The sequence below is a fragment of the Sapajus apella genome, unplaced genomic scaffold (assembly GCF_009761245.1).
Source record: "Sapajus apella isolate SASKATOON/1434 unplaced genomic scaffold, GSC_monkey_1.0 scaffold13, whole genome shotgun sequence".
Lineage (NCBI taxonomy): Eukaryota > Metazoa > Chordata > Mammalia > Primates > Cebidae > Sapajus > Sapajus apella.
In genome coordinates, this window is record NW_022436953.1 from 35,443,720 (window position 1) to 35,471,666 (window position 27,947).

General features: G+C 55.6%; 1 protein-coding gene across 2 annotated transcripts in view; it reads left to right on the forward strand.

Annotated features, from left to right (window-relative positions):
• INPP5A (inositol polyphosphate-5-phosphatase A) overlaps window positions 1-27,947 on the forward strand; it is a 222,500-nt gene that overhangs the window by 88,102 nt on the left and 106,451 nt on the right. For both annotated transcript variants that reach the window (XM_032282053.1, XM_032282052.1), the window contains exons 3-4: window positions 15,876-15,976; window positions 19,995-20,082. In XM_032282053.1, the coding sequence (XP_032137944.1) occupies window positions 15,876-15,976; window positions 19,995-20,082 (189 nt within the window). The remainder of the gene's footprint in view (window positions 1-15,875; window positions 15,977-19,994; window positions 20,083-27,947) is intronic.

Consider the following 27,947-nt stretch of genomic DNA (forward strand, 5'->3'; position numbering starts at 1 on the left):
TTCTTCAGTTTTGACCAATGTGCACACCTGTCTGGCGCCCACCTGAGGTGATGGATATTTCCACCTTCCTTCCCTTCCCCGTTGCCCTGCCCCTCGGGTACCACAGACCTGCTTTGCCTGTTCCGGCACGTCACATGCTGAGACTCCGGGAGCGTGGGGGCGCCCGCCCGCTTTTTCCGAGCAAGTGTGTTGAGACACTTCCGTGGTGCTGCACGCCTCGGCACAGTGCTGTCATCACGAGCACTGGTCCCGGATCCTGCTCTCTGGGGCCTGCTCTGTGCTTCCCACTCTCCCCTCTGGCACCCGGGCTATACCCAGGTTCGCTGGGTGAATGAAGCTGCCGTGGATGAGGATACGCAGGCTTCCCGGGCCACACGCTTCCACTCTGCCTGGGTCCGTCCCGCAGGGAGTCTGTTGGCTGTGCGGTGGGCGTGTGCTTCAAGGAACTGCCCGGGTGAGGCGCCGGGTCACGCCTGCAGCCAGTGGGTGGAGCTCTGGTCACTCCGCCATCTCCACCGCTGCGTCTGGTGTTGGCCTTTGCGTTTTGGCTCCCTGACGCGCTAAGTGTCTCGTATCAATATACAGTCGAGGAAACTGGTGTGTTCCAGATCTCCAGGCCTGTGCACTTCTTTCCCCCTGTTTTGAATGAGATTCTGTGGGTGTGCACAGAGCCCTCAGTCAGCGTGCACAAGGCGGATTTGGGTGTTCATTTTAGCCAGCACTTGGGTTTTTGTGGACAGATCGTCAGGGTTTGCTGTAGAATGTACACGTTAGCCGTCAGCTGTGCCGTGTGGACAGCGCGCTCACAGCAGTGCGGGCGGTTCTGGGAGACTGGGGGAGACCCCTTGGTGGCTCTGCGTGAGGCCCTCCCAGCCCACGCCCTGCTGCCCTGGAGGGGCCCCTTGTTCTGCTAGAGTCTGCGTCGCTGCAGTTTGGTCCCATGCTCAGCACTGGGGTGGGGTGGGGTGTCAAAGACTGAATTGTGCCCCCCGGATTCATAGGTTGTGTTCTGACCCCCAGTGTGATGGGATTAAGGGGTGGGCCTATGGAAGGTGACTGGGTTAGATGAGGTTATGGGGTGGGCCCCTGGGATGGGACGGGTGCCCTTAAAGAAGGGACATGGGAGTGGGCTGTCTCGGCCACATGCAGACAGGTGCAAAGGCAGCTCTGGGAGCCAGGAAGGACCCTCACCAGCAGCTAAACCAGCCAACTCCTTGGCCTTGGACTTCCAGCTCCGGAACCGCGAGAAATACATGTCTCGTTTCGGTGGCCTGGTCTGTGGCATATTGTGATGGAGCCTGGGCTGACCAGGATGGGCTGAATGTGGACAGGCTGGGAACGCCTCGCCTCGGGCACTGTGAGGAGTGGAGTGAGTTCCCCGGCCGGTGGCACCATTCAGGAAGTGCCAGCAGCTGTGGGGGCCCGGAGCCCTCTGCCCCGAGGTGACCATCCTCCCTCTCCCTCAGGCTGCTCTGGGAGGCATAGGGGACCCGCAGAAAGAAACGTAGCTGTTTATTTCCTTTCCAGATGGGGAAGGCTTTTCTAAACCCAAATAGTTGAAGGAATTGTAGAGGCAAAGACTGATGGATTAGAGAAAATAAAACTGGCAGGACTTTTCTTAGGCTGTTAGAGTTTAAATGTGATTAAAAGGTAGACCGGAAATACATATTTAAACTAGCAATAGGCCAGTTTAACAGCTTTTTATAAAGAGTTCTATGAATGGAAGAGAACATGTAAAATTCCGGGAGAAAGATGGTCAAAAGTTTCTCTTTTAGAATCTAGCCCAGCCCGTCCCTTAGAAATGGTGTGTAAAGTGCATATGTCATTTTAAAGTTTGAGGAGTCATATTTTAACAAGCAAAAAGAAATAGGTGAAATTATTTTAATATATTTTATTTCACCCAATGTATCTAGAATGCTGTTTCAACATGTAATCAGTATACAGTTATTAATGAGACACGTCATCTGTTTTTGCATGGCCTTCGGAACCAGGAGTGTTTGAGCTGTGGCCGTATGATGGTGGAAGCAAGGGGAGGCGCCTGCCAGGCAGGGCCCCTCCTCGCTTGCAGCTGAAGCAGCACCCTGGCGTCCCACTCTTGGCCTCTGGGTGCAGAGGGTGGGTCCACTTGGCCGCCTGATGTGTCCCCAGAACTGCAGATGGGCGGTCTCTCGTCTACAGAGTGGCCTCAAACTTGCTTTGCCCTCTGACCCCAGCCCTCCCTTCCTAAGCAGAGCTCCAGAAACACGGAGTCCACGTGAGGGAGCCCCAGCCCTGTCGCAGGGTAGGGTGCTGCCTGCCTGTTCAGCTTCAGGTGACGAATGGCCCCGTCCTCTCAAGAGCTGGGGCCCTGCAGCTGCTCATGTCTTTATGAACTTTCAAGGACTCAGGAACATGGCTGAAGATAAAAATCTCATCGCACATACTTGAAGGCAGTTGTGTTACATTCGCCTGCATAGCAGAAGATTGGCTGTGGGGTGCCAGGAGACCTCAGCCTAGGGTTCTTCTGTGGCCTCTCTTTCCGGAAGTCTCCGTGTGGCTCCGGGGTCGGTGTCAGTGGCTGTGGAGTGAGTGTTCGCTGGTGGCCGGGTGGCTCAGTCTTCCCTCCACATCATGCGCATAGCCCTGTGCCGCGGCCGCTCTCCACACATTTTACAGATGAGCGTCCGTGAGGGGAGGGTGTCCACAAGGGAAGGGCGGCCACGATGGTCAGGTGGCCTATGGTGATCCAGGGGAGGGCGTCCTCCAGGGGAAGGCGTTCATGAGGGGAGGGTGTCATCTAGGAAGAGGCGTCCATGAGGGGAGGGTGTCATCTAGGAAGAGGCGTCCATGAGGGGAGGGTGTCATCTAGGAAGAGGCGTCCATGAGGGGAGCGTATTCACGAGGGCAGGGTGTCCTCCAGGGGAAACGTCCACGAGGGGAAGGTGTCCGTGTCCACGAGGGGAAGGCGTCCATGAGGGAAAGGCGTCCATGAGGGAATTCATCCTTGAGGAAGAGATGTCCATGAGGAAAAGGTGTTCATGAGGGTTGGATGTCCATGAGGGGAGGGTGTCTTCCATCGAAAGGCATCTGCAAGGAGAAGGCGTCTGTGAGGGTCCTCTGCAGCACAGCTGAGCAGAGCAGGTGGTGAAAACTCTCGGGGTCCTGTGAAGCCCAGGAAGGGAGGGAGGAGACAGGTGTTTGAGGAGCCTTCGGGGCAAGGGGCAAGCTTCAGCTGGTGGGGTCTTGTGGAAAGGGGGAACTGGGAAGGTCGGAGGGGAGAGTGCATCAGGCGTCGAGCCAGGGAGCCGGGAGCTGAGCTGGGGCCTTTGTGAGGCTTTCAGACGTGGCCTACTTGCTCCAGATGGGCTGCAGGGCCAGGGCTCCCTCAGAGGCTTCCAGAAGGTATTCTTTATGCACTGAGTGTGAGGCCACAGTTGCTGTCATCATCACAGAAGCCGGGCCAGGGTGGGGAAGCGGGTGGGGCCTTGGTTGCGCCTGCCATGACCCTGGACGTAACCTTGCCCTGCGTTGTGTGTGTGTGTGTGGGGGGGGGGACGTGCTTCTTAAACTAGAACTGATCCACCTGAGCTTCGATGGCCAGAGCCGGGCTTTGTTCAAGTGAGAGCCCTGCGCGTGGCGCCTCCAGCAGCAGCTCCCGGCTCTGTCCGCACATTTGCTGCAGTCACTTGCCTGTCTCTGGGCTGCTGTGTGTGGTCAGTGTGGTAGAACCTGCCATCTCCCCCAGAAAACTCCAGGCTGCGCTTGGGTGTGGACCACTGGGCCCCACACCCCTCCCCATAGTGGCCCAGCCCCACGCAGGGCTGAGGAGAGGCAGCACCAGATCACATGGGCTGGCCAGGCTGCCTGTGGTGAGGTCATGGAAACTTGCAGTGTCCTGTGTGCAGGGAAGCAAGAACATGCCTCTGCCCACACCACTGCTCCATGCATTCTGGCTGGTCCTGTTGGCTGCACCTCGAGGAGGCTGTCTGACGAGGGGCATGTGGGAAGCTGGGTCTGGTCGGTCACAGTCAGGCCTCTTCCTGGGGTCTCTGCACCCGTTGCAGCCAGCCCCGAAGGGACCTCCACCCAGGTCCCTTCCCAGGGCAAGGGTGGGCAGCAGGGATTTTAAGCTGCCCACCACCCAGTTGAGAGGAGAGCCCCCACCCAGGGCAAGGGTGGGCCTTGGGGATTTTAAACGGTGTTTTCCAGGCGTCTTTGGCAAATAGCAGTGTCCTTTTTCTATCAAGAAATTCCCGTGTCCCTCTGCACGCCTTGTCCTGGCACGGGGCCTCACTGGGGCGCTGTGCAGGACGTCGTTCCTTTTTAGGTCACTGTGATACTCCTCTTGGGAGGACGCCTGACAAGGCCTGGCCATTGCTATTTTTAACACCGAGTCTTGGCTGGGCAGAGGGACGTGGCTTGGGCAGGGCTGTGCTGCTTGTTTCCCGGGAACCAGGGGCCTTCTGCAGGGCCGGGCCTGCGTCAGGAGCGCGCGCTGCTTGTTGGTTGGCCCGTGAGCGTGCCCTTTCTCACCATGCACTCCCAGGACCCTTTTCTTGGGCCTTCCTAGGAAGCATCCAGTTCAAAGGCACTAAAATAAAAGAACCCATGGGTTTTACTGACTGCCTTCTTTTCCTTTAAGTTAGGAGTACCTCCGTTTTCACTGTAGAAATTTGGTGAAGAAAATGCACAGCTTTGGGCCGTGGCTTCCCTGATTGTTCCAAGGTCACACATGTCAGTGTCATTGTCACTCGGGGTAAAGTGCTGAGCAGAAGCTCAGACCCGCATGGAGATGTGTGCCCCTGTGGGGCTTGTGTCTGTTCACAGCCCTGCCTGGTAACCTGGGTACACTGTCCAGGGTTCACATCTGTGCTCTGCGTGGTGTGTGTCCAGCCAGGCCTGACCCCAGCGTGCTGTCCGACTCCGTGGCGTAGCCTTTGCCATCCGTCCTCTGAGGTCCGGCAGGATGTGTTGTTGAAGGGATGTTTGTCCAGGACTGGGCGGGCTGCAGAGGCTCCCAGGCCAGCCCCGAGGAGCTACTTGGCTGTCTGCAGTTGCTTAGAGCTCTGTGAGTGGCACCCGTGTCCCCGGCGGCTGTATCTCTCTGGCACAGGCCAAAGCCTTTTGTGTCAGTGGCCATGTCCGGCTGGTGTCACCTCACTCTGTCCAGCCCGTGCTGATCCTGGACACCAGCATTCTTGACTGTCTCAGGAAGGCGTGTGCTACAGTGGACGCTCTGAGAGGCGGGGAACCAGGCCCAGGACTGCAGTCCCTGCCGTCTTCACCAGGAAGAGTCCAGCAGGAGCCTGTGCCCAGCGTGTTTCCTGGAAAGCCCACACTTGCACCCACGCCCCTGCACCGGCCCACGCCGCCACGGGCACTGTGAGTTGTTCAGGAACTTGGGAACCAGGTGTGAAGTGTGGCCATTATTAAAAATCAAATTATATAAACCTGTAATAAAGTAAATTATATTAAAACCAAAGGCAATAGATGCCCCACACGCACCACTTCCTAACTGTTGTACTGTTACAGAGGGTCTGGATTGTTTAGCTCTGTGTGTGTGTGAGGGAAACACACACACAGTATTTGACGTTTGACTGACGCTGCCTTGCTGAGCTCCTCTCCTGCCCAAGGTTCAGTGACGCCACATTCGTGGCTTAGCGTTGGCTGTGGCTGGGCATTCATGCCTCGGAAGGGCAGACCCCGGGCCTCCCCCAGACAGCTGGTATTGAGCACTTTTGAGCCCACCGCTGCCTGGAGAGTGGGGGCTGGTTCTGTCTCACTTCCCTGTGGAGGGGGCCTCTGTCCCCAGGGCAGGGGCTCCTGGGTGCTGGCTTACTGGGTCAGGTAAGGACATTGCAACACAGGTGCCACCTGTCCGCTCAGTCGTGAGCCCCAGCCCTCGGGCTTCAGCCCCTGCCTGGCTCCCCTTGGTGGGCAGGGTGCTTGCATCCAGGCTGTTGTGATTCGTTGCTCATCAGTGAAGCATTTACATTTACCCTATAAATTCTGCAGCTTCACTCTCTTGCAAAGGAATTTTTTTTTTTCTGTTAGCCAAAAATGTCCAACAGCAGGCCACTAAAAACTATCCTCTTCTAATGACCTATTCTGAGTTTTTTGCCTTGTGCAGTGATTAAATCTGTTTTAAAATGAAGTCTCTGATGTGTGTGTCTGTTGGCTCCGGTGAGGCCTTTGCAAGTGCTACGGCGTGGAGTGCGTTTGTGCTGAGTGAGCCCGGACCCCTCACCTCCTCCGTGGAGCGCGTTTGTGCTGAGTGAGCCCGGACCCCTCACCTCCTCCAGAACTTGCAAATAGAAGTGTTTTCAAGCTGAGTCCCCAAGCGGAACCTTCATAGGAAACACAGACACCTCTTTTCTCCCTGGCCTTGCCATTTTGAGACCAGGGAAGATCAGAGACCTCAGTGAAGGTCATTTTTTCCCATTGTTCAGAGGCACCCGCTGTGAAGGCCGTGGGGGTGGTTCCCGCGGCCCCAAAGCTCCTGCAGCTCCAGAGCTCCTGCCACAGGTGCTGCTGGCTCAAGGGACGTGTTTTTGGGGTTTCTGGTGTTGTTCCCCCTGAGTTAAACAATGAGCACGTTCAGCAAACTTATTGTAATGATTTCAAGCCCATGTAGAAGTGGAGAGAACTCTTCCGTGCCCAGCACCCATGCTCAGCTATTAAGCTCGTGGCCAGTTTTGGTATAAATGCCCTCCACCTACTCCCACCCCTAATCATTTGAAGCAAAAACCAGACAGTGCATCATTTCATTTGTGACTATTTTAGTAGGTATTTTAAAGAATACACCCTACGTAATATCTTTATGTTTAAAAGGTTGATCAGTAACTCCAGCCTATTAAATACCCAGTCAGTATTTAGATGTGCTCAGTTGTCTCATAATTGCTTCTTACAGTTCACGTGTTACAGTTAATCAATGTTTTCATAGAAATGGCCTTGTGGCTTTATTGAGGTATAATTGACGTACAGTGCACTTTCCATATTAACATGTACAGTTTGAGGAGCGCTGACATTGCTCTACCCCCACGGAGCCATGACCAGGATCAAGGAGGATGGCTCATCCCATCATCGCAGAAGAACCTGATGCCCCTTGTAGCCCCTCCTGCCCTCCTCCCCACCGCCAGGCATCTGATGGCTGGCTCCCTGTCACTCACTACCAGTCAGTTCACATTTTCTAGAATTCTGTAGAAATAAAAATGAAATAATATGTGTGATTTGCTTGTCTGAGCTTATTTTATGGTCCGTCCTGTGATCTCCCTTGGTGGGTGTGCCACAGAGAAGCATGCGATCTCACTTGGTGGGTGTGCCACAGAGGAGCGTGCGATCTCACTTGGTGGGTGTGCCACAGGAGCGTGCGGTCTCCCTTGGCGGGTGTGCCACGGGGGAGCATGCGGTCTCCCTTTGGTATGCCATGGGGGAGCGTGCGGTCTCCCTTGGCGGGTGTGCCACGGGGGAGCGTGTGTACTGTGTGTTCTGCAGGCGTCAGATGTGTTATCCTGTGATGCCACGTGGACCATGGAGCTTGACTGTGTCCTTCTGCATCTTGACTGCTTGTGCGCGTTCGTCTGGATGTGCCGAGTGTCGGGGGAGGGTGCTCAGTCTCCTACAGTGGGTGTGGGATTGTCTGCTTCTCCTTTGTTCTGTCAGTTTCAGTCTCCCACAGTGGGTGTGGGATTGTCTGTTTCTCCTTTGTTCTGTCAGTTTCTCCCAGTGTGTTTTGGGTTGTTAGCCACATACACGTATGTTCTCTGTCGTCTTCCCGAGAGCTGCCTCAGTCATCACAGGATGTTCTTTGTCTCCCGGAGCCTTTGTCTGATGGCTTTTGCTGCCACCGCAGCCCTCCGAGGCTCACGGCTGGCGTGGTGTGTGCTCTTCTGTGTGTTTGCTTTCTGCCTGTGCCTTTATCCTGGGAGTGTGTCTCTTACAGGCAGTGTGTCCTTCCGTCTTGTTTTTCATCCACCCTGTAGCTCCCAGCCTTACAACTGGAATGTCCAGAACAGCCTCAGCTAGCAGAGCTCCCGGATGACAGAGTGTTCCAGTCTGTGCTATCCACAGTGGCAGCCACTGGCACCTGTGGCTCTTGATTAAGCATTTGAAATGTGATTTGTTGAAGAACTCAGTTTTTAAACATTTATTTCATTTTCTTTTAAATAGCCACATTTGACTTGTGATATCTAGGTAACACAGTGCCAGCCTAGACCATTAATCTTATGTAACTGCTGATGTGGCTGAATCTGGGTCTACCAGTTTTCATTTTTCTGTTTGTACACAGTTTTTGTACAAACAGAAAAATTTGGTTTTTGTTCCCTTTTTCCCCATTCCTGCTGTCTTTTGAATTACTGTTTTCACATTCCATTTGTATTTATTTATTGGCTGTTTTCCTTTTTAAAGATATTTTTAAAGCTACTTGGGAGGCTGAGGTGGGAGGACTGCTTGAGGACAGGAGCTTGAGACCAGCCTGAGCAACACAGCAAGACCCCTGTCTCTCAAAGATAAAAGATAAAAAAAATTAGCTGAGTGTGGTGGTACACACCTGCTGTCCCAGCACTCAGGAGGCTGGAGGCCGAGGCAGGAGGATCACCTAAGCAGGGGAGGTGGAGGCTGCAGTGAGCTGTGATCACACCACTACACTTCAGCCTGGGTGACAGCAAAATCCTGTCTCAAAAAAAAAAAGGCATATTTAAATGGTTGCTAGTTAATATTGTGCTACTTCATGTGCAGCGTAGAAATTTTGAAATCATGTAGGTTTGTATGTGGCATCTATGTCATCTATATACATCGGAAATCCCAGTTGGCAATATTATTTTTAAAATTGCTTTATTGGATAAACAAAATGTGTGTATTTTCTATACCACACGCACACATACAATGGAATATTCGGGCATAAAAAAATGAAATCATGTCTTTTGCAGCCATATGGATGGAAGTGGAGGCCATTATCTTCAGTGAAACAAGTCAGCAAGTTAGATGCCATGTGTTCCCACTTCTAAGTGGGAGTGAGGGATGAGAATCACCTAAGGTGGGGTACACACTCCTCGGGTGGGGGTTACACTGGAAGCCCTGGCTTTAGCACTGTGTGTAACGGCCATGTCACAAAACTGCACTGTACCCCTTACATTTATACAAATTAAAAAAATAAACTCAGTGTCAGCCAACTATACCCTCCCTGCCCTGCCCCCCCGCCCCAGCCTGCAGCCCAAATGAAGTTTGTGGGCACACAGCCACGCTCAGTCGCTCCTGCGCCCTGGGGCTGCCCTCATGCTGCTGAGCAGGGACCGCCGAGCTCCTGTGCCCACCTGGTTATTTACGGAAAAGACTCAGCCCTGCCTTCCTGGATTCCTCAGAAAGGGCTGCTGGGGACAGAATTTCCCACATTTTTGTACATTGAAAACTGTTTTCTGTAGTTTTGGAATTTGAAGGACGCAGGGCTGGATCAGTAGCCCCTGGTTTATACCTCATTTCACCGAGATGTTTAGAAAAGGTGATTCTGGTGTTGCCTTAGAGTGTCTGTTGGTTCTGAAGGGACGGGTTCTTTTCACTTTATTGTTAATTGAGCTTTTTTTACCTGGATGCCATGAAGATCTTATTTTTATCTTTGAAATCTTGGAGATGATTGCTTTTGGTTAGTTTTCTCAAGTATTTGGTGAGCCTTTCAGTGTCTAAATTCGGGTCTTTCTCTGTTCTGAAGAGTTTTCCTGGATTATAGTTGTGAAGATTAGCTGTGTTCCTTGTTTCTGTGTCCCTTATCCGGGACGCCAGGCCTGCAGATGCTCTCCCTCTCCGCCCGCCTTCCATCGATGCTTCCTTCCCTCACAGCTTTCTTCATGAAATTTCGCTTTCTTGATGGATTTTCCTGGCTTTGATGCCGTGTTGGGTTTTCCTTCCCGTGACTCTCGTGGCGCTCGCTGTGGCTGGTCCTTCTCTGCCGTGCCTCTCTGTGCTTCGCCCCGCTGCCCCGAGGCTGGCGGGCACTCTTCTGTCCGTGTCCTTCTCCCGCCGGGACGTTCTGTGTTTCAGCGTTGCATCGCTGCTGCTGAGTGGTTTCCATAGCCTCAACTGCTGGAATAGATGTAATTTTATTTGTAGTGTGGGCTGACATTCTGTTCTGCCCGATGCTTGTGTTTTGGGGCCGGGGCACATTTTCTCAGTTTGTATTTTTGTGTCTTTTTTTACAGCCTTGTTGTATGCAGGGCACCCTTGAACGGGAGCAGGGGCTTTGCAGGATTCCTGGTGTAATAGCGCCCTCTTCTGTTGGGATTGCAGAGTCCCAGTGCGTCCACCGGCTTTGCAAGTTCGGGCCGTGACTGGGGTCTGGGAGTTTTAGTTCTGATTTGATGGTGCTTTTCTTCCAAGCCCCTCTTTTCCTGCTTTTTCTCCTTTGCCATCCGGTTACTCAGGGCTGCGACCTTTCCTTCTTTCTAAAAATTGTTTTCTCTCCTTCGTGGGTAGTGTCTCAGGAGTGCCCTTGAAATCATGAAAGCGGGAGGTTGGGTGGTGCCTCCTACTTTGAGTCACAGCAGCCAAGAAGCCTTGGCTTACGTTTCGGCCCGTGCTCAGATGTGCGGGGTTGCTCTCCAGGATCTTCAGCCAGGGAAGAGATACACAGAGATTCAAACACAGCCAGCAAGTCCTTGGGTGCTTGTTTTAGTGTGTGGTTGTCCTCGGTGGGAACAGTGCCCTCTGAGGGCCTCAGACTCCTGTGGCAAAACCAGAGCCCCAGCTGATAACACCCTTGCCGTGCCTTTTAGTAGATGCGTGTCTCTGTGCACCTGCCTTTCTCTCGGCCTTCTTCTGTCTTCTTTGGCCTCTCTTTGCCTGCACTTATCTGTGGAAGGCATCCAGCATCCCCCACGCAGTGTCGGTGGTCCTGTGGCCAGAGGCATCCCGTGGCTGTGCTTAGCATGCTATCTCCTGTTTCCTGGAATTGGCCTCTGTCTAGATCTGGTGTGGGTTCGGTTTTTCCGACGGAATGCTTTGCTGTGGTGTTGCAGCTTCCATCAGGAGGCATGTGCTCTGCTCAGCCCTCTGTCTGTGTCTTGTTGTGGTCTTTTTTAGCAGCCACCAGTGATCACTGCCCTGATTCACTGTGTCATGAAGAATTGTAAAATGGCTGTGTTCTATTTCTACCATTTCTTTTTCACTTTTTGGTAGGAGTGTTTCTGTAAAGAGGGAAGGAGACCCTGTGCTTTTCCAGAGATACCAATTGTCCAAGAAAGGCAGGATAATATCTTGCTTTGGTTTTGCAAACAACGTCCTAGCTCAAAATAACACCCTGATTTCAAGATGACCTGCGTGGAGGTTCTCAGGTTCATTAGGTTCTCATGGATATCAACTTTTTTGTTGTTCTGATCCATTCTAGACCATATTCTGTGTCCTGGACGGCGTTTATGATATGTGAGGTTACAGTTCTTGTCATAGGTAACTAGTCCCTGATTCTAGACCATATTCTGTGTCCTGGACGGCGTTTATGATATGTGAGGTTACAGTTCGTGTCATAGGTAACTAGTCCACCATTCTAGACTGTAGTTCTGTGTCCTGGGTGGCGTTTTTGATATGTGAGGTTACAGTTCTTGTCATAGGTAACTAGTCCACCATTCTAGACCATAATTCTGTGTCCTGGACGGCGTTTATGATATGTGAGGTTACAGTTCTTGTTACAGGTAACTAGTCCACCATTCTAGACTGTAGTTCTGTGTCCTAACGGTGTTTATTTTATGTGAAGTTGCACTTCTTGATGCAGGTAACTAGCCCCGCTATTCAGACAGACCTAACCAGGATGTCTTCCTTCTCCTTCATGAATCCTCAGGCAGCTTGCCTGCGCCTTTGTGGAGTGAGATGACCCGGTGCCAGGGTGCGGCTTTCTGGGCCTGGTCTTTGGGCATAAGCTCCTGGGACTGGGTGTAAACGGAGCTGCAGTCTGTTCCAGGAAAGCTCCTCAAGGGCCCGCGTCGTGAGGGAGCTGTGCTTGGAGGGTGTTTGGTTTGCGGGTGTGAAGGAGCCACAGCTCCCGTGGCTGCCGTTCAGTGCTCTGGCCTTTCCTCTCGTGTTCATTGCTCTTCTTCTGCAATTTCCCGTGGTAAAGCTCTTTTCATTTTGCTAACTTGGTTTTCAAAGGGCGTGTGGCTTTACACCTGCTTAGGGTCCCTGTCTGCATCACCTGTGGGAAACGTGTGGGAACACGGGCCTCTCCTCAGGCCTCACTTTGTGTTTTCGAAGCATCTTCTCACTTCAGCTTTGAGGGCGTCATCACCCCGCGCACCCACAGGGCTCCCCAGTGTGGATGAGTGCTGGTGCAGCAGGGTTCAGGGCTCAGGGGCCTGTGACCGCAGAGGAAAGGAGGTTCACGATGCTATTCAGGAGTCCAGGAAGGGGCAGCCTTCTGGGGGACAGCCTGGAGCCCATCTGAGGGGGAGGCCGTGAGCGTGGGGAGTGGGCGGAGGCATTTCCAGCAGAGGAGCCCTGGCGTGCAGTGCTTGCTCCGTGCCGGGTCTGGTGGGCTGGGTCGCAGAAGCCCTCGTGTCCTCAGTTCTTTTCCACGCCGCCCGCCGGCATCCCTCACATGAGGGCCGGGTCTCACCGTGCAGCTGCTGTTCTGGGGCCACTGATGAGGTGGCTTCGCCAGCACAGCGGCTGTTTCTCCACCGCCGCACTCCTGCAGTGACAGCCTGGGGATGCAGTGAAATGGAGTTATCCATGAGGTCGCCAGAATCTGAGGACACGTCCTTTCTTGTGATGGCGTTTGCTTACGGAGCTGCGTGCGTCATGGCCACCTCTCCTTCCCCATCACGCCGGGAGCAGGGGTCCCCTCTGTCTGCAGAGGCCTGGCCTTTATTGGCAGGGGCTTTGCTTAGGAGCACATCCATGTAATGTACACTTGCTTTTGAGAGACATCAAGCTGTTCTGGTTTAAATTAATGGGGTCCTTTGTCATAACTGCATGGAAATATACATGTAAGACCTCTGACCCAATTTTCCACGTGGAGGGGCGGCTGCACCTGATGAAGACCCACTGATGAAGCTCAGTGGTGATTTCACATGTTGTAACTCTTCATCGTCCTTTTCTGTCATGTGCTTGAAATCCTGCCAGGCCGGGGAAACAGAATATGTGTTGCTAGTAAAGTTGAACTCATGTTCAGTCCCATGCAAAGCAGATGTTGCCGGGCGCTATGTGGGAGTTGTTGAGTTCAAAGGAATGTCATGGAGGGCTGGGTCGTTTTCTCCAGTTGTTTATTTAAACTTAGTGATTATTAAAATTTAGTTTCAAATACTATTAATTTGGAAGATCACTGGGTTTACCAATAAGATACATTGAATATAGGGTTTTTCCCCCTAGAGGTATGGCTTAGTCACTTAGCTTTGCTAGTATGTAGAAGGAACTCAACTATTGAAGACTAAGAAGGCACAAAATAGCCCTAAACACGTCCAAGTTATGATTGAATACTGTGCTGCTGCTACCATTCTTTCTCTCTAGGTGGTACTGGAGTACAGGCAGCCTAGTGAGAAAAGTCCCCGTCCTGAAGCATTTTGAGGCCAGATGTGGTGACTCACACCTGTAGTCCCAGCACTATGGGAGGCTGAGATGGGAGATCGCTGGAGCCCAGGAGTTGGAGGCTGCAGTGAGCTATGATCACACCAGGTACTCCAGCCTGGGCAACAGAGTGAGACCCTGTCTCAAATAAAATAAAATTAGTAGTAAGTTTAAGAAATATGTAGTCTCAGGACAGGCAGCTTGGTGTTTGGATTCTCAGACCTAGCTCGAATAGTGAAGGATGGGGAACGACAGGAAGTCAGAGGGCATCAAAGCATCAGCCTGGCCCGGGTCTGAGGGTGCGGTGAGTTACTGATTCTGCTGTGCATTCGAGGTGCTGTGACCACGGCCAGGAACTGTGGCACAGAAGTAAAGGCCAGTGTCCGCTGCTTGCCCAGCCTTGCGCCACTATGCCCATGGCATCTGTCACCCTGGGTCCTGGTGCCCTGTGAGGAGAATGCTGATGTCACCTCCCACTCACAGGAGCCGTGGGGGCTCCGGAGCTTGGCGGCCTTGTAGCCGACCGCCCCACGGTGTCCTAGGGCGTATGGACACAGTGAGGTCTCTTCCGTGCTGGGGAGGCGTGGGCAGATCTCAAGCCCACCCAGCTCTCCTCCCCACCCTCAAACACCACAATGAAATCAGAGTTCTGCAGCAAGACAGCCTGGAAGTAGCCCTCCCACTGGCACAAGGGGTCTGTTTTGAGAACTTCTCTAGTTTCTGGAGCCACGTTCAGCCATCTGTTATGGAGAAGTGCACCGCCTGGGCATGAAGGCAGCGGGCTGTCAGGCCTCCTGAGTACCCAGGGAGCCCACGTCCATGCCTGTGAGGGAGAGGCCCACTTCGTGAGTCCACCTGGGGGCTGTGGGGAGCCCAGGCACAGCTGCCTTTGCTGCTGCTGCTGCCACCTGAGCACAGGTGGGGCCTGCCCGCGGTGTGTGGTCAGAGCCCAGGTTCTGTCTCCCCAGCCTGAGCCCATCTTCCCTTGCTCAGCCGTGCCCTGCACTGCGGGCGCTGGGCTCTCGGGAGGTGGGTCATGCCCACAGCTCCATCTGGCTCACAGCGAGTGCCGCATTGTCGTGAGCACCTCCTGCTTCCCGAGCCCAGCGCAGGCAGCACTGCCCCTTCTCTCCCACCTTTCCCTCCTCTAAGGAAGCCCATTCTGCTGGGCCCTTGGTGGCTGTCTGGGCACCACCCCACAGCCCTGGACAGCGAGCCCATGGGTGGGCTTGCCCCTGGGAAGTGCTGCCCATCCTGTGTTCCAGGAGAGCGGGGCCAATGAGCACTTCACCCCTTGTCCTGCTCAAGTGACATGCGGCTCCCCAGTGGCTTCACGTGTGCCCACCCAAGGTTTCCTGCCAGGTGAGACGCAGTTTGTGTCCTGGCCTGCATGTCGGGACTCCCATGCATGGTGAGGTGTGTGGTGCGTGACAGTGGCTGGACAGGGTTGGAGTGACCGTGGGAAATGGACTGGGACCTGGAAGGAGGGGAGGCCACATCCATATTGCGTCTGCTCCGAATTCTCTGCCCGCGCATCCTCTTAGAGTGTCCTGGTGGAAGCCACCAGGTCACACGGGAAGCCGCATTGGCAAGGATATTTGTTTCACTGCTCTTTAGTTATAAAAGCTTGGGACAGATTCAGCATGTGGCAGTGGTGGTTACATGAGTCAGAATCCTTGCTGGGGACCTCAGAGATGTGTCGGGGGGCCTGGGAGTGTTGACGGGGCGGGGTGGGGTGGGGCTGGGGGACTGGTGGCTGCAATGCCAGGCTCAGGTTCCCGGCTCTACCACTTAGTGGAAGTGACCCGGTGTGACTTGCTGCTGTGTGTCGGGGTCCTCCCACTGTGAATGGGCCGTGGAGCACCTGCCTCATATACACATGAGCACACACGCACACAGGCACGTCTGCACACTCACGCTCACACATGCTCAGGCACACACGTGTGCACGCACACCCTTGCTGGGGCATGCCTGAGTGTTGCTAACAGGTGACTTCCTGGTGAGATTGTGACCAGTTGATCTCAAGGCTCCCACATGCTCTGCCGTAAACACGCATAACGTTTGTAACTGGGAAAAAAATGCCTCTAGATGATTGAAGAGGGTTCTGAGAAGTCTGGACTCTTTTCTAAGTAATTTGTGGTCATGGGAGGATAAAAAGCACTGGAAATACAAATAACTAAGAGCACAAAGGTGAGGTGACTCCTAGAATCTGTCCAAAAGAACCCGTGGTTGCAGGTGCGGGGCCCCGTCTCCATCAGCCCCGGTGGCTCCGGGCCGTGGGAACAGCAGAAGAGGTGCCAAGTGTGGCTGTCCGATGGCCCCGTTGGCCCTGACCTGTGCTTCTCTCCCTCCAGGTCGTGCACACGCACAAGCCACAGTTCATGGCTCTGCACTGCCAGGAGTTCGGAGGAAAGAACTACGAGGCCTCCATGTCCCACGTGGACAAGTTCGTCAAGTAAGTCTCAGGGCAGGTGCTGGGGCACAGCCCCTTCCCCGGGGGTGTGGGTGCTGGTGGGTGGGTACTGGTGTGTCCCCTTCCCCAGGGTTGTGGGTGCCGGCAGGGCGGGTGCTGGGACACAGCCCCTTCCCTGGGGGTGTGGGTGCTGGTGGGTGGGTACTGGTGTGTCCCCTTCCCCGGGGTTGTGGGTGCCAGCAGGGTGGGTGCTGGTGTGTGTCCCCTTAACCCGGGGGTGTGGGTGCCAGCAGGGTGGGTGCTGGTGTGTGTCCCCTTCCCTGGGGGTGTGGGTGATGGCAGGGCAGCTGCTGGTGCTTGTCCCCTTCCTCAGGGATGTGAGTCCTGGGGGTGGCGTCTTTTGATGGTACTGTGATCCCCAGCTTCATCATTTGGGACTCACCTGGGGGTCATTTTGGCTGAGTCTCAGTTTTCCAGAGATAGGAGTGGTCTAGACGTGTGGCCACAACCCTCCTGGGGCAGCAATGGAAGGCAGGGTCTGTGCTCTCAGGCCAGGTATGTGAGCCCCCGGTACTGAGTGGAGCCGTCCCAGTGTGTGTGTGTCTGAGGCCTGGGCCTGCAGTGGCCCAGGTACACATCCCACTGAGATGTGTCCATCTCAGGGAGGTCAGCTGGGAGCGTCCATCCTCTGTGGAGGCGAAGTCTCCATCATTAAGGAGGAAGGTGCCATGCATGTGGTCCCAGTGTGCATGCCCTGAGGCTCCTGAGGGGGCTGGCCCAACCGAGTCCTGCCTGGGAAGATGGGTGCCCCGCCCTGGGCATGCAGGACTGGACAGGAGCAGGTAGGGGCAGGCAGGCAGGCTTGTGTTCAGACATGGACCTCCCGCCGGCCACTCCTAACAGTGGCTGCTGTATTTTCCTGAGGCCACAGCAGTGGAGCCCGTCCTCTGTGTCCCCTACACTGTGGCCCTGGCACATGCCCATGTCAGGGGTCCCGTCTCCACCTGCAGACCCTGGGCAAGGCCTGGCTTCCTCGCAGCATGAGGCCTTCACGTCGAGAAGCTTCACTGCTGCCGCACTCAGGGGGTGGATGCAGCTACCCCCGGTTGGGATCCCTGGACAGAGCCGCCGGGACTCCCAGCCTGGTCCCGGCGCCAGTGCCAGCGCCAGTGCGAGCGGGCCTCCAGGGCTCCCAGCCGCTGCATCCTCACGTCCTGGAGTGGCATGGCCCTCCACCCTGACTCCCAGCACGGGTTCCTTGAGCAGAACCAAGCAGTGCTTTCAGCTGCCAGAAAAACCGCCACAGCTTCCCAAAGTGATCTGTAGTTTAAGGCAGTTTTCACCAAAATCTTCACGGCATTTTCCTCACACTCAACAGACTAACACTAAATTGCTGTTTAGGAGCAAAGGGTCAAGAATAGCTAAAAGAATCCTGAAGAAAAACATAGTGGGTTCTCACCCAGCTGGACCCCAGGGCTCATCCTGAAGCAGCGGGGCAGGTGGCGTCGTGCAGGTGTCCAGGCCTGAGAGGGGAGTGGAGGCCCCGCCCAGACCCTCCGAGGCTGCCCTGCAGGAGGAAGGTGGGCAGGGGATCGAGGGGGTCCTGTGCTGGGAAGATGAAACTGGGTCCCTGCTTTGTGTCGTCAGCAGCCACTTCCCGCTCACCCTGTGTAAGATGAATTTCAGTTGTATTAATTATGTAAATGTAAAAGGCAGCATTAAAACTTTCCGTCTCAAATGCGGGAGAAAATCTTTACCGTTTTGGGATGAGAGATTTCTTTTAAAATGGGCAAGAAGTGCCGCCTGCAAAATACAAGGTGGAAAAGCGTGGCTGTGTTAAAACTCAGCGTTTGCTTGTGAAAAAGCACCCTGACCAAAGTGAAAATGAAGCCACTCTGGGAAGGACGCCTGCGGCTCACATTACCGACGAAAACTAGAGCCTAAACCTGTGCACCCAGCCAGTCAGTGAGGAAAGCGGCACCTTCGGGAGGGGGGAGAAAGCGGGGACAGACCCTGGGCACGCGGGACGCGGGAGCCGCCCGCACTGCAGGCGGGACTCGGGCCGGACGGGAGCCAGGCCGCCGTGCTTGGTTTCAGAGCCTCACGCGGAGCGTGGCCCCCATGACGCTGTGTGTTTCGTTCCTCCGCACGTGCTGCCAGCGTACATCGTTACGATTTTTGCTTTAGACAGTTTTGTTTTTAAAAAAGATTAAGAGGTGAGAAAAACGTCCTTTATTTTGACCAGGTCGTGGGTTGATCCCACTGCCCTCCGCCCGTTTGTGTGGATTCTGCTTTTTGTTTGGCATGGTTCTCCGTCCGCCTGAAGAACTTTCTTTAACATTTATTTTAGCACAAGTCAGCTGCTGATGAATTTTCTCAGCTTTTGTATGTCTGAAAGGGTCTTTGTCCTCGTTTCTGAAAGATGTTTTTGTTGTTTAATGACATCTCCCCATTGTCTTCTGTATTGCGTTGTTGCTGCCGAGAATCTCCCCGTTGTTCCCTCTTCATTTTCTTGTATATAATGTGTCCTTCCCCCACTGCTAGGTTTGTCCGTATAGCTGGTTTTCAGCAACCTGATTATTCTGTACTTCGCTTTGATGTTCTCTGTGTTTATCTCACTTGGGCAGTTTGAGCTTTTGCGGTCTGTTTCCTGTTTTCGTCAGATTTGGGGAAAGTTTGTCCATTGCTGCTTTAAATGCTGCTTTCTTTTCCTTCCCTCTCTTCTGTCCTCAGGCTCGGGTTACCTGATGTGAATTGCCTGGTGCTGCTCCACGGCCCCTCAAGCTCCTCTGACTGTTTCCAGTGTGTGCTCCCTGAGTTTCGGTTTGGATCGCTTCTGCAGGGTCTTTTTAAGCCGCCTGGCGCTTTTCTGTGGCAGGTCTTGATCTTCTCTGAAGTCCATGCAGTGGACTTGTTTATTTCTGACGCCGTGTTTGTCAGCTCCTGGAGGCTCACGTGCAGTCCCCTGTCCTTGCCCCTCCGTCTGTCTCTGCTGTCCTCCGCTCTCCGGTCTCGTCTATAATGGCTGTTTCCAGCAGCTTTCAGCTCATGCCGTCATTTTTGTCCCTTTGGGTCTGTTTCTGTTGACTGTTTTTTCATGGGCTTGCAGGCCACATTTTGTTGCTGCTTCGCACATCAGATTGTTTTAGACACAATTCCAGATGTTAATGTTGCGCTGTTGAGTGTCTCTTCTCTAAAGCACGTTGAAGGTGTGTTTGCAGCGGTTAGGCCGCCGAGCGGTCAGTGTCAGTCTGTCAAGCCATTCTCTTCCTTGCCCTTCCCTACGGGTGCGCTTTTATTTTCTTACATGTGGACGCCCCTTCTTCCTGACACGTGGACTGGCTGAGTCACAGGGTGCTGGTCTCCTTTCTCCCCACCGTCTTGAATGAGCAAGCATGGGTGGGGGGCCAGACAGGTGGGGCGTCTTCCTCCCATTCACGGCTCCAGGGGTGTGCGGCGGCCTCCTGGGCAGCCATGCATTGTGGAGCCAGTGGTGAGATTATCTCCTTAAGACTTTCCTGATGATGAAATGTGACCAGGAGGATGAACGGTCGGTGACAACAGTGTGCCCAGAGGTCCTCTCCTTCCTTTATGGTTGCAAGGCCATGGCCACTGTTCCCTCTGGGAGGAGCAGATGGGGACAGAGTTGCTGGGGCTCTGGGGTGCATGTGCCCCAGCCTGTGTGGGCTGGTGGCGATTGTGGGGGTCCAGTTTCTCTCGAGACCAAATGTGAGCTACTGGGAGACCTCCCCCGCAAAAGCTTAGAGTTGCCCTTGCCTTGCATGGGACCTTCCCACCGGTTCTGTCCCGGGGATGCCTCAGACCCCGGCACTCACTGCTGGGTGGAGTCCAGAGCCTGCGGGCTCATGAGCTCTCCACATGCCGAGAGCTCGAGGTGGGGCCAGCTCCTGCGGCTGCTGCCCTTCCCTGCCCTCTGCCTGTCACGGTCTCGCGGTGACGTGCCCCCGGCACTGGGGCCCATCCTGATGCTCGTGGGCCTCTCGTGAGGTGTGAGGCGTCCGCGTGGCTTTTCCTCAGGAACTTCCTTTCTTCCTTCCAGAGAACTGTTGTCGAGTGACGCAATGAAAGAGTATAACAGGGCTCGGGTCTACCTGGACGAAAACTACAAATCCCAGGAGCACTTCACGGTGAGTCCCTTCCGCTGCCCGGCGCAGGGGTCACACAGGCTGGCCCTGGCAGGAGCCAGCCCTTCACCTGTGTAAATGGAGAGGGGTCGGGGTGCTCCCCGCCCTGAGCCTCGCTCCTGCCACCCTACCTGGTGCTCCTGCAGCCTGCTTGGTGGTTTTCCGGGTGGTCTGAGCCCAGGGCCGGCCTGGCAGGGAAGGTGGCCTGGCACGCACAGGGTCCTGGGGCTCCAGACCGAGCCCAAGCAGGAGTCGGGAAGTGACAGCCCGGGAGGGGCCCAGGGCCTCAGTGTGTGTGAAAGAGGGAGTCTGGGGTTCTGGGCGTGTAGATGAGAGGTTGGATGGCAGCCGCAATCTGCTCTGAGAGCTGCTGTCGCCAGCCATGCTCAGCTCCGGATTGGCCTGGCCCTTCCCTTCCTGAGCCCTGAGGGTGCGGGGCTGGGGCGGCATCCCATCTCCAGAGAGGCTGTTCATGGGGTGAGTGCAGGGGAGGGGGACATAGCCTTTCACAGGGCTGGGAAAGACCTGCCCCAAAGTCCTGCCACTCCTCTGCGGTCCCCCATCAGGTAGACACGTGAGACAGTGGCCCCAGCATATGTGACAGCCACAGAGACAAAGGTACCAGGTGTCTGGGAAGGGGCGGGAAGCTCCTCAGAGGAAGGGACGCTCTGCAGGTTGTAAATAAATTACTGGTGGTTCAGAGACCCACATCTTAAATTCCGTCTTTACGCCCTGGGCCCCTTGTCCTGGGTCCGTCTCCCCCGTCTCTGGGGAGGCCCTGGGTCACCCGGCCTGGGTCCGTCTCCCCCGTCTCTGGGGAGGCCCTGGGTCACCCGGCCTGGGTCCGTCTCCCCCGTCTCTGGGGAGGCCCTGGATCACCCGGCCTGGGTCCGTCTCCCCCGTCTCTGGGGAGGCCCTGGGTCTCCTTGACCCGGGTCCATCTTCTGGCCTTCTGTCCCCAGCGTCACCGCTCCCCAGCTGTGACCCCGCCGCTGTGTGACAGGCCCTCTCCCAGGTGTGCGCCCGTGGGTGGCAGTGCTGAGGGTGTTGTACTCCAGGGCTCCCCTGCCCTGCAGGTGGGACTCATTGCTCTTTGGGTTCAAGGGCCATCTCACAAGCTTGGCATTTGGGCGCCTAGTGCCAGTTACTCAGTGTCCCTGTCCCTGAGATGCTCACACAGCTGCCGTGCGTGGCCCCAGCCATAGTGGAGTCTGCACAAACCCCAGGAATCCCGCATTCGGCCCCTGCCCCTCGTGCTATCAAGCAGCTGCTCCCAGCCTCAGGCCTCAGGCCTCGCCCACCGACACGCAGGGGGCCGCTCCTCTTGCTCTGTGGGGCACATGGAGGCCACAGGGCCTCCTCGACCACAACCGAGGCCCTCATCCCCATGCTCAGGGTGGAGCTCCTCCTGTCAGCCCTCCTTCCTCTCCCGCCGTGGTCCCTCCTCCCTGCCGGCTTCGTCCTCTCCCTGAAGAGGAGAGCTTGACCTTGACCTCTCACCCTGCTCTGCCATGACCCGACTTCCTGTGTTTCCCAAGCGGGGCTTATTCAGATGAAAAAGAAAGTTGAAAAAGCAGCAGGTTAGACATCGCAGAAGGAAAGAGAAGGGGATTGGATTTGAAGACAGCCACAAGCGCGACTCACTGTGAAACAGAGAAGGACTAGAAAGTTGATAGAGATCACCGTGAAATACCAGGTGTCTTAACACGTGTGGCCGGAGGCCCAGCAGGAGCAGAAGAGGAAGCAGACGGGGCAGTGCTTACAGAAGCCAAGTCAACGTTCATGAAACTTACCACAGATCCAAATACTGCAAGCTTCAAGCCAAATAAACATACCGACGCACATCAACGTCGGATTGCTGAAAGCATTTACATGAAGGCCTTCCTGGCCACCATCATCCTCGGAAGGGTGGGTCTCTGCTCCCCGCCTCTGTGTGCCACCCTGCCGTGAGAGACTCGTCTGTGGCAGTTCCTGGCCACCTCCTCCTCGTGGGGACTGTCCCTCAGCTCTTCGCAGATTCCTTTAGATATAAAGATACAGGTACTTTAAAAGTGAAGGGAGGGAGGAAGATGTACCTTGCTAAACAGTAGTTAGAAGAAAGCAGGAGTGCCTGTGCCTTATCAAAGCAACCTCAGGACGAGGGCTGTTGTCAGGGCTGCGGGGCTGTGCCCCCTTGGCATCTGGGGCTCTTCAGCCAGAGCAGCGGTGGACACAGCCGCAGACAGAGGCACTTGCGTGCTGGACCCTGGTCAGAGCAGACCTCTCAGTCTGCCCAAGCCTGACCAAGGGACCGGGGAGGGAAGTGCGTGCGGGCTGGACGGGGGGATGGCCGTCATTTCCACCAAAACGTCTTTCACTGAGGCAAAAGCCTCAGGAAACCTTCTTCAGACCCCTGAGGGCTGCGACCACTGTCCACATCTGGCTGTTGTCAGGGTTTTCCAGGTGGGTCCGGAGCGGCCTGTGCTTGGGGGTTCAGGTCCACCCGAGGCCCTGGCTGGCGTGCGCATCTGGGCGTCTACACCTGGCTTCGGGCACAGGCCCTGCCAGCCCTGGACGAGCTCGGGTTGTTCTCCCTTCTGGCCCTGGGCGGTTCCAGCCGAGCAGCCACCACGGCACGAGTCTGGTTCCAGAACCACCCCGCCTCCGCATCTGTGGGACAGAAATGATACACACACATTCTTTCACCAAAAGGAATTAAATTAGAAGCAAATAGGGATTTACAGAAAAGTCTCAAATATTTGGAAATTGTTTATTAATAACCCCAAGTCAAATTAGAACATATTTTCAATTATGTGAACAGCTCGAACCTTCAAAACATGTGAGATGCCAAAATAGTCTGCACCTGCTGCAGATTCTGCGGCAGCATTCAGCGAGGGGAGCCGGACCCAGCTGTAAAAGGAAAGACGCCTGTCAGGGGAGCGAGCGCAGGGGCTGGGCCGGGTCCCCCACCCCAGAAGCCACCGTGCCCTGGGTGCCTCAGAGTGCCTGAGAGTGACGGCACGTCAGCCTGTTCTCCAGCGCACTTTCCAGTTGAGTCTCTGAGATCTCTGAAGCCAGGGTGCAGGGCACCAGGGCAGCTGAGCGAGCCACCCAGAGGCGGCCGCACCGGGTCTTCGGTCCCGAGGCTGTTCCTCCAGTCACCTTCACAGCGGGAGTTTCTAGAAAATGGGACAGGATAAGGCTTGGGACTGGGAGTGGGAATGGGTCGCAGCCTGCTCTCAGGAAAGTGGGGCGTGGCAGGAGCTCCCGGTGCCTCTGCCACCCTTCAGCTCAGTGGGCTCCAGCCCTGGCTCGCCTCTCCAGGCACGGTCCTGAACAAGGCTTTAGGCCAGGTGGATGGTGGAGGGCAGCCTTGCCTGGCAGGTGGGATGGTCCAGGACGCCCCAGATCCCCAGTCAGGAGCTCAGTGCCAGAACTGGCACCAGGGTGGCCTGTCATCCCCGTCTTGCCACTGAGTCTGGGCTGGCCAACCCCAGAGCACTGCCCCCTGGGCCACCACTGGCAGCCTCCGTGTCCTGGTCTCTGCTGGGGGGCCTCAGGGTGTCTGGGTGGTGGGACCCGACCCCCCCAGGGTCTTGAGCAGAGCTGGGCAGCAGTGGCCAGCCAGACAACCACCCTCTTGCCCCAGCCGGATGCCCTCCGGCTGTCAGAGGGAGGAAAATTTAATTTTACAAGATTGATGGTATTGGAGCAATATTTTTAGCTGAGTCTGGTTCAAATAATAGGCCATTAATTGAAAAAGGAAATTGAAATGAATTTATCTGGTACATAAATGCTGTCAGGGGTATTAATAGGGATCAGAAAATAGTGGCGTGTTCCCAGAAGGCGGTGGAACCTGAAGCTGTGCCTGGCGCGGGAGCCTGTGCGGGGGACGCGAGGGGCATCAGGCAGCCTGCAGATGCCCATTACCACCAGGAGATGGCGCCCACGCGGCACCTGAGAGTTTCCTACTGGAGATGCTCTGAAGGCAACTTTTGTGCTTAAAAAATGATATTAGGCCCGGCGCAGTGGCTCACGCCTGTCATCCCTGCACTTTAGGAAGCCAGGATGGGTGGATCACAAGGTCAAGAGTTTGAGGACAGCCTGACCATCACGGTGAAACCCTGTCTCTACTAAAAATATGAAAAACTAGCCAAGTGGCGCCCGGGAGGGGTAGGCTGCAGTGAGCTGAGATGGCGCCATTGCACTCCAGCCTGGGCAACAAGAGCAAGACTCCATCTCAAAAAAAAGGATTTTTTGTTTGTTTGTTTGTAAGAACCATACTGCATGAGCACGAGCGTAACCGGGGGACTCATCAGGTCTGCACAGAGGCCGAGGAGACAAACTCGTCTCTGGCCGGCCGCTCTCGGGGCAGCGTCCCCTCCCAGGCCTGTTGCCGTGGGCCAGGTGGCTCCTGCGTGTTTTGCGGGAAAGTCAAGCGTTGGAAGTCGGTTCCTTCAGAGGCTGTCGTCTCGCGTGTTCTGGCATCAGCACTGTGAGTCCCAGCCCCGTCCCATTCCCAGGGACATGTCTGAAATGTTCCTCCTCGCACAGATTGACAGCACTGGTGGGGGTGAACTCGAGCGGGCACACATGCCCCAGGGTCCATGGTGCCTGGACCCTCGTCCCAACAGTGGCCACCCTGGGTGTGCTTGGCATTTGCTTCCTGCTTCCCATGACTTTGTCAGAAAACCAGTTCCTACAAAAACAGTTCAGAGAAACCTCAGTTCCGAGGAGGAGGAGGAGGTAGACATCCCACCTACCCGGAGCCCTTAGGACAGACTGCAGCAGTCCCGCCAGGTGAGACGGGCCCGGCTCGGGGCAGAGGGCCCCAGGAGGTGCCGGGCTGACACCCAAGCTCTGTGCCTGCATGGAGGGTGGGACAGTGACTCGTGCCAGGCTGGAGGATGCCTGAGTGCCGGGTGGTCCGGGAGCGCCTTCACCAGAGCCCCTGCTCCTGGTCCCAGCGTGGCGTCTCTACCCCTGGGAACACGTGTCCACCTCAGCGCTGGAGCCGGGGCTTGGAGGATGCCCCCTGGGAACCCGTGGACGTCTCAGTACCACGTTAGTACCCAGAGAAGCTTCTCAGCTGCTGCTGGGCGCCCACGCATGTGGACCTCGACACTGAAGAGGCGCCTGGGTGAGGCTTTCCAGGGCCGCCGAGTGTCTATTGATCCAAATCTCCAGCAGCACAGAAACACCGTGTCTCGTCAGCCGGGCTCGCGGGAACCCTGAGAACTCATTCCTCAGTGCCTGGAAAGCCTGGACTCCAGGCCTGCCTCCCCTGAGTGGGGTCTGTGGAGAGTGAAATGGGGCGCGGCCCCTCGCAGGTGATGGTCATGGCAGCTCACAGCCCCCACCCCAGCTCTGGAGTGTGTGAGAAGCAGGCTCTTGGCACGGCCCCCAGGCAGTGGCCCATGTGCTCTCGGGGTGGCGGGGGGGTCCCAGTACCCAGCAGTGCCCCAGGAATGGGAGGCCCGCTCCTTCCGGCGAGAGGCCCTGCTTTCCCTGTGCCTCCTGCTCCGTGAGCACCCCCTTCCCCACCCTGTTCTCCTAAATAAGACTTTAGGTGGAATTTATGGAAAATTGATGGAGTTTACGGATGTTCTTTGATCCAGGAAAAGGGAAGGAAAGGGAAATGCGTTTATGATGAGGGCACTCCTCTGGGAAGCTCATCTACCCTCGGGCTCCGGCCCTGCCCTGGGGCTCGCCCCTCCTCACCTGCCTGAGACAAGATGGGCATGATGAAACGAGATTGGTTTTCTGAGGGCACTGGGCCCTTCGTGCTCCGCTAAATCACGGCCGTCTGCTCAGCAGGCAGGTAATGACCTGCTCCCCGGCCCCGGCACCTGCAGCCCCGTGGGACACGATGATATGCGGCCAGGGCTGCAGTGAAGGTGAAACTGTCGTATCGATCTTTTTAGCACTAAAATATGAGCCACTTTACTCCGCGCCCCGCTGCTGGGATGTGAAAAATAATAACTCGGATCCAAATTAAAAATATTGATCTCGGGAAGGTGTTGAAAGTAAATAAACACCTTCCGAAGTTTTCGGGTCAGCCGAGAAATGGTATTCAGCAATAAATGTGTCAGAATCCAGGGTTCTTGATCTGTTTTTTCTTTGAATTGATTTTTCATTATTTACTTCCTAAAAGTGTTGGAATTTGGTCCTCCACTGTTAAATCCCAGTGTTTGGGCAAATCATTTCTTTGGGGCTTATGAGGTGCTCCTAATCCACTCCCTCATTGATTGATTGATTTTTGACTCAATAAGCTTGCAGTCCCCTGCTTTATTTAGGACTTCCATCATAATTTTTTGTACATTTAGGCTTGACTTTTTTATTTCCCTCTAACAGATGAGCTGACACTGGGCTATCAAACGGGTGGGAAAACAATTGCCACGAGGTTAATTTCATGGCAGCTCCTCGCATTCTAAGGAGTCGGGGCGTTTCCTGGCTGTGGGCGGGGCCTTGGGGTGTAGCCTTGATGCCTGTTGGTCTGTTTACCCACAAGGCTGTCTTTTGGCCTCCTGTGTCTGTGGCGGTGTGTCGGCATGAATGCCCTAGGCCCCCTGGGCTCCAGGGAGGCTGGGTTGTATGTTGTATGGGTTGTACGTCTCTTGAGAAGCTTTCTTTTTGAAAGATCAGCTAGACCGCCAAGACCTCCAAGGCCACTGGCTGCTCCGCGTGGCTCCATGTGTCCGGCAGGGGGGTGGAAGGTGCGGGGGCTGTGGCACCTTGAAAAGACCGGCGCCACCAGTGTCTTCGCTTCCTTGTGGGCGCTCAGAGGTTGCCTGGGAGCTCCTCCTGCCGTCACCTGGAGTCTGCGCTCATGCTGCCCGCTGTCCACCACGGAAGCTGCCAGCCGCCATGGCTGATGACCTGGGCCTTGGGGATGAGCGGCCTAGAGGCCCAGGCAGGTCCCTGGCTCTGCGGGTGCCACTCCCCATGCCAGTGTCCTCCACACCTCTGGGCAAATGCAGAGGGGTTTGGTTTGAGGCCTGGGGCTGAGGAAGCAGGAAGTCCCATCAGGAGCTGGGGCAATGAGAAAGGCGCCTTACAGAGAGCAGCCTTGGAAGAGTCCAGAACTGGAAAGGCAGAGAGCTGCTGTGGGTCCATAGCTTAGGGGCTGGTCCTGGCCATGTGGCCGTGGGACCATGGGCAGAGGGATTCCCTACCTCTGGGTGAGGTGGGAGTGGTGGGCAGTGCTGGCCATGAGGTCCACATGGGTGCGTTCGTGGACGCTGGTCTGGAGGTGATGCTGTCTAAGCCGAGGGTGAAGGATGACTGTGCCCAGGTTATCCAGTGTTCCGTCTCAGACAGAGGACCCCACAGGATGGCAGCCCATCCACTTGGCACACGCCCTGGCCCATGTTGCATGTCCACCTGTATGCTGTGCTGGGTACTGTGGCTGCTGCACACCGTCCCCTGCAGAGGAGGCCTCTGCGTGCAGGTCCACAGTGAGGGCCAGGTCAGGAGAAGACCCTGGTCTGCCCACATGGCAGACCTTGCCTGCCCCTGACTGGGGCTCTCCACCCTCGCCCCTACCCGGCACTGTCCTGTCAGGTCTGCACGGCTTCATGGCTGCCTGTCCTTCTGGGAGGTGGAGCACGGAGAGGTCCCGTGCCTCATCACCCAGCCTAGACGTGCGTGGCAGGACCTGCACTATCAGCTGGGCTCCAGAAACCTGCGGCTCCTGACACGTGGCACATGACGCACAACACAGGACGTGGCATATTCTCGGTGACGCAGCACATGACATGCAACACAGCGCACTCTCACACTCCACCACGGGACCCATGGCGCACACTGGCGCTCCAGGTGCTCCCCCACAGGACCCACGGTGCACTCTCACCTCCACCACGGGACCCACGGCGCACTCTCACCCTCCA